Consider the following 6000-nt stretch of genomic DNA (forward strand, 5'->3'; position numbering starts at 1 on the left):
TAGTCCCAATTTGGATAGCCTCTCTGGGTATTCCAGTCCAGTCATTCCATGTATTAGTTTAGTTGCTCTTCTTTGAACCCCCTCCAATACTGTAACATCTTTCCTGAGCACCGGTGACCAGAACTGTACGCAGTATTCCATGTGAGGCCTGACAAATACCTTATATAATGGAAGGATAATGTTCTCGTCCTTCGCCCCTATACCTCTTTTAATGCATTCCAAAACTTTATTTGCCTTTGCAGCAGCTGATTGGCATTGGTTACTCCAGTTTAATCTATAGTCCACTAGTACCCCCAGGTCTTTTTCCATATCACTTTTCCCTAGCGGTACCCCATTAAGCGAATATTGGTAACATCCATTCTTGCTGCCCATGTGCATAACCTTACATTTATCAACATTGAACTTCATTTGCCATTTTTCTGCCCAAGCCCCTAGCTTATCTAGGTCCGTTTGTAGCTGCACATTGTCCTCCATTGCATTAAAGGGGTTGTCCCGCGAAAGCAAGTGGGGTTATACACTTCTGTATGGCCATATTAATGCACTTTGTAATGTACATCGTGCATTAATTATGAGCCATACAGAAGTTATTCACTTACCTGTTCCGTTGCTAGCGTCCTCGTCTCCATGGTGCCGTCTAATTTCAGCATCTAATCGCCCGATTAGACGCGCTTGCGCAGTCCGGTCTTCTCCCTGGTGAATGGGGCTGCTCGTGCCGGAGAGCTGGTCCTCGTAGCTCCGTCACGTGTGCCGATTCCAGCCAATCAGGAGGCTGGAATCGGCAATGGACCGCACAGAGCCCACGGTGCACCATGGGAGAAGACCCGCGGTGCATCGTGGGTGAAGATCCCGGCGGCCATCTTGCTAAGGTAAGGAACAAGTCGCCACAGCGCGGGGATTCGGGTAAGTACTAAACGGGTTTTTTTTTTAACACATGCATTGGGTTTGTCTTGCGCCGAACGGGGGGCCTATTGAAAAAAAAACAAAAAACATTTCGGCGCGGGACAACCCCTTTAATTATATTGTATAGTTTTGTGTCATCTGCAAATATTGAAATTTTGCTGTGCAGCCCCTCTATCAGGTCGTTGATAAATATATTGAACAGAATGGGGCCCAATACTGAACCTTGTGGCACCCCACTAGTGACTGTGGTCCAATCGGAGTATGAGCCATTTATTACCACCCTCTGCTTTCTATCATTGAGCCAATTTTTAATCCAATTGCACACGTTTTCACCCAGTCCGAGCTGTCTCATTTTGTATATTAGCCTATTATGTGGCACGGTGTCAAACGCTTTAGAGAAGTCCAGATATACGAGATCAATAGACTCCCCCTGGTCCAGCTTAGAGCTTACTTCATCGTAAAAACTGATCAGATTTGTCTGACATGAGCGACCCTTCATGAATCCATGCTGGTGAGGAGTTATTCCCTTGTTCTCCTTGAGGTGCTCATCGATGGAGTCTCTCAGAATCCCCTCGAAAATTTTTCCCGTTACTGAAGTGAGACTTACCGGCCTGTAGTTGCCAGGCTCACTTTTGGTCCCCTTTTTATAAATTGGAACCACGTTGGCAATGCGCCAATCCAATGGTACAACACCTGTCTTGATAGTGTCTAGAAATATTAGGTATAGCGGCCTAGCTAACTCATCACTTTGTTCCCTTAGTATCCTTGGGTGTATTCCATCTGGGCCTGGCGATTTATCGATTTTAATCTTCTTGTAAGTCTCCTCACACCTTCCAGGTGCTCTCCTTAATGAGAAACAATACCCTTCCTGATCTGCTGTTAGTATTTTGTGGGTTCCTTAGGGATTATTTGTGTTATGTGGTGAATACGTCATACATGTACTTGTTAAAGACCATTCATTAGCAAGTATTCCCTTTTGGTGTGGGTAATAAGGGAATAAAAGAGTAAGACTCAAATCCACAAGTAGATATATTGAGGTAATGATTTTTCAGAAAGAAATGTTGTCTAACTTTGTATTTACTTCTGAATGAGCTTCATTTCCTGAACATCCACGTTTTTCTACCTGCAGTATTTAAATGCTATTACTAAAATATTTGTGATATTAGCCATTAAATAATAATAATTTCCTCATTGTTTTCTAGTTCGTAGTTCAAAACTGGTGAGGAAAGAGAACAAGACAATACCAGAGTCTCGGATCCCTTCTCTTGCTATGATTGACCTCCACAACACCAGCACAACTTTGCCACAGGTCAGATAACTGAAAGTTCACTATTAAAAAAAAGCTAAGAAAATCTGAAAACAAATATCTAAAGAGAATGGCCATGTGCCATTTTTATGTGTGCATCACAATGGGAACCGTTTCTGCAGTTACAAGCACTGGCCACTACAGGCTTCCACTGCTTTTGCTCTGACCTCTGTATTTGTAGTGCTGATAGCATGCAGCCACTTAGCTGATTGGTTAGGGTCCTGAGCGGCGGAGCCCAGCCGATCAACTATCCTGATGATAGGTCATCAATAGTATTCTCCTGGAAAACCTCTTTAAGTGCGTCCCGTAGGACCATATTAACGAGCAGTAATAAAGAATATAACATGCAGCATATAAATTCCTAAATGTGTCGGGCTGTCACCTGCACATAGCTTTCCCCCACTAACACGAAGTAGAGTAACAGTGAGGAAAGCAGCTAGTAATCCACAGGCGATGATCCGCCAGCTATGCCATCACTTTATGATCAGTGGGACTCTGTTCTCTGGGACCCTACTGATCCTAAGAATAAAAGGAACATAGTGCTAGTCTATTGCTGCACTCCCTACAAAGTTTTGCCTTCGCAGCACCGCTCCATACCACCTTGTGCTGCTGTGAACTACAAACAATTCCATTAATTTGAAATGTTGCTTAAGAGCTGCATCTGTATCATTCATTTCAATTAGAGCACCAGAGGTTGCCAAGCACTTGAATTCAGCTATTTTCAGCGTTCCTATTGAAATTAATGGAGCATTAGCCAAGCATGTATGTTACAGCTCCATTCATTTTGACAGTCTCTTGGGGAACATGGGATCCCCTTTCTGGCGATTGGTGGGGTTTTCAGCTGTCAGACCTCATAATCCGCTAGTTATTCCCTATCAACCATAACTTAATGTCACCAGAATACCCCTTTAAGAGCAAACAAGCACAGGAATCTATAGAGGCGTTCCTTTCAATGGTTAGCTATCACTAAACAGGCCTAAGTCACTATCATTGCAGTTTGCCTTCTAGACTAAATTCACACTTGGCGGGTTGTCTGCTGCAGAAAATGTGCTGTGGATTTTAATGCAAGTCCTAATCAAAATCCGCACCCCTCGTTTGAAGAGGTGAAATTTAGCTGAAAATCCGCAGTATAAATTGGCATGCTGCAGTATTTAAAATCTGTACTGCAGATCAATATACGATGTGGATGTTCCTGAACTCCCATCCACACTGCTGGTAATATCAAACGCTGTATAGTTCCACAGCATCTGCCCTATCTGCAAGCATACGGTACCCTTAGGCCGGCTTCACACAAGCTGTAAATGCTGCAAAATTTATATATTTTATTTTGGTAATTCTGCCGCATTTACAGTAAAAGCTATGTGGAGATATCAAAAACCTGCAGCATTTTTTGAAAATCTAAATCTACAGCATGCCTATTTATGTTGTGGATTTCAGCCCTTGAAGTACAAGGGTTAACACTCACGGCAGATCTGCAATAGAAAAAGCTGCAAAACTGCACCATTTAGGTGTAGACTTGCCCGCTGTGGGTTTTCCGCTGCAATGCACTGTGTGAAGGCGGCATTATGGTTTAGTACAACCTCGCTCTGCCATTCTCACATTGTAACAAGTGATAAGGCTCTTTCAAGGGTTGTTAAGTTGTCATCTAATAAGTACTGAACATCTTATTAAATGTAAGGGTGGTTTCACACCTCTTTCAGGGGTTGCGCTTTTCTGCTCCGTTCATGGAGCAGGAAAGGAGAATCCTTGTGGCTGAATGGCTCCCTCCAAGAACTGAACTGAACAGCGCCGGATGGACCCCATTGACTTTAATGGGGTCTGTTTGCCTTCTGCTCAGCTGCCCGGCTTTTAGCCGGAAGAAACGCTGCATGCAGTGCTTTTTCTTGCAGCGTTTTGTGCCGGATTCACCCCGGAATCTCCGACCGGAGAGTCTATCACAGATGTGAAACAACCCTAATCCACTCAATTTAAAGAGTTTTGGAAATCTACCACACGAGCTTATTTTATCATCTATCTTATTATTGTTTGCAGTTTGGAAATTCAATACAAGATTCTACGGATGTTTCAGAAGCAAATTTCCCCCCAGTGGAACATTAACAGAGTATTTTAGAATCAAGTACAAGAGGCAAGAACGTGACAAGTTTTGTGAAAATGTGAAATGGCTAAATAAAGACTCTGGGCCGGGACAAGCTCGGAGCCTAGTGTTGGGGCGCAGTGTTGCAGATTACATTCATGACAATGCAGTACATTGCTATATTAAACGTTCTACATTAAGCACTGCATAAAGGTACATTCTGTCTAATGGATAATAATAGATGCCACGTTCAGTATAGCTTTACTGGTCTGGATATCAGACAGCATTAAACAGGACTTGTTTAATATATAACTATATGTATGAAATTGATATATTGGAGCTATGCCTTTGTCAGGAGGCATTTGATTCAATGATATTTACATGTTACTCTATGGGATTATTTCAGTATACTTTATCATTCGAGAATGCAGCATGTGTAGCTTATGGCAAATGACTCAAATACTATATATGAAGAAAATCAGGTAATATATACAGTTATGGGAGGACAAGTGTCTTCACTACCCCAGTGTGGAGGAAAATGTGATAATCTGTTCTGAAAAGTATATTACAAAGATAAAGGTAAAGATAAGTTTAAAGGTCTGTCCACTGGATTGTTCTGGTCCAAACTGACTCGTATATTGCGTAATAAATATGTACCCCTTGTGGTACAGGTATCAAATGTCAAGTACTATTTTCTATGGAAGGTAGGTGCTTTATAACCGTAGTGACGATGATTGTCAGAAGTAATAAACAGATTCTTACTACAGCTTGTTCACTGTGCAATTCATGCAATAAAAGAGCACCTCCATTATGGGTATTTCACAGAAAGAAGGGATTGCAAGCATGTTATCAATGTTCTGGCTCCTGTAGTACAGGGAACTGATCCTTTGTGGACTGAGGTGAGTATATCACTATTTGTTATGTTATTGCATGCAGAAGGGCTTTGACCAATAAGCTATAACTTGGACAAGCCCTTTAGGGTACGTTCTCATGGGGCGGAAATGCTGTGAAATCAGCAGCTTTCAATTGGTGTGGATTTTGACTGGAAATGAGCTGCGGATACAGCGCTTTCTTCACCTTCCAATTCTTTGCATCAGCTCCTGAGCTCCTTAGCAGTAAGTGAAATAAGCTTCATTTGTCTTCAGCTGGATGTTTATTGCCATTGCTGTTCCATGAACTTCTGTACATTGGAGGATCCACTTATGCTTTGTAGGTTGAGAACAACCTTGTACATATGTTTTGCTTTAAGGAGTAAGACTTAGGTTCAGACGGCTTTAAAGAGAATACGACAATATGGAAGGTTTAACAATAATAGTTTATTCAAATTAGGTGATAGTCGAGCATAGTGGTGAATAATTGTGCTTTTTGGGAATTATTCTATCTAGAATAATAGAAAGGATAATATCTATTTACAAAAGATAAAGATTGCAAATTACATCACACGTTATCAATATGTAAAGATTACAACTTACATTGCATCACTGGAAAAGTAGCAACATCCGACTTAACAGAAAACTTTCTCCATGGATTAACCTTGCATCACTGGGAGGTAACATCATCTGACTTGAATATCAGCAACCAGAGAAGCCCACTTTCAGGGCGAGCACCCACTGGCGATTGCGTTTTCCGCGGGAAAAAAAACGCAGCGTTTTCGCCGCGTTTCTTCCGTGCGGTTTTTGCGGCGTTTTCGCAGCTTTTCCGTTAATTTCCATTGACATTC

At 41.9% G+C, this 6000-nt stretch overlaps 1 protein-coding gene across 2 annotated transcripts in view; it reads left to right on the top strand.

Moving 5' to 3' along the window:
- The window catches only part of CDKL2 (cyclin dependent kinase like 2), a 56392-nt gene extending 51346 nt beyond the window's left edge, over nucleotides 1-5046 (top strand). For both annotated transcript variants that reach the window (XM_066574074.1, XM_066574075.1), the window contains exons 12-13: nucleotides 2103-2209; nucleotides 4238-5046. In XM_066574074.1, the coding sequence (XP_066430171.1) occupies nucleotides 2103-2209; nucleotides 4238-4303 (173 nt within the window). In that variant the 3' untranslated portion in view covers nucleotides 4304-5046. The remainder of the gene's footprint in view (nucleotides 1-2102; nucleotides 2210-4237) is intronic.
- The last annotated feature ends 954 nt before the right edge of the window (nucleotides 5047-6000 follow it).

The sequence above is a fragment of the Eleutherodactylus coqui genome, chromosome 7 (assembly GCF_035609145.1).
Source record: "Eleutherodactylus coqui strain aEleCoq1 chromosome 7, aEleCoq1.hap1, whole genome shotgun sequence".
Taxonomy (NCBI): Eukaryota; Metazoa; Chordata; class Amphibia; order Anura; family Eleutherodactylidae; genus Eleutherodactylus; species Eleutherodactylus coqui.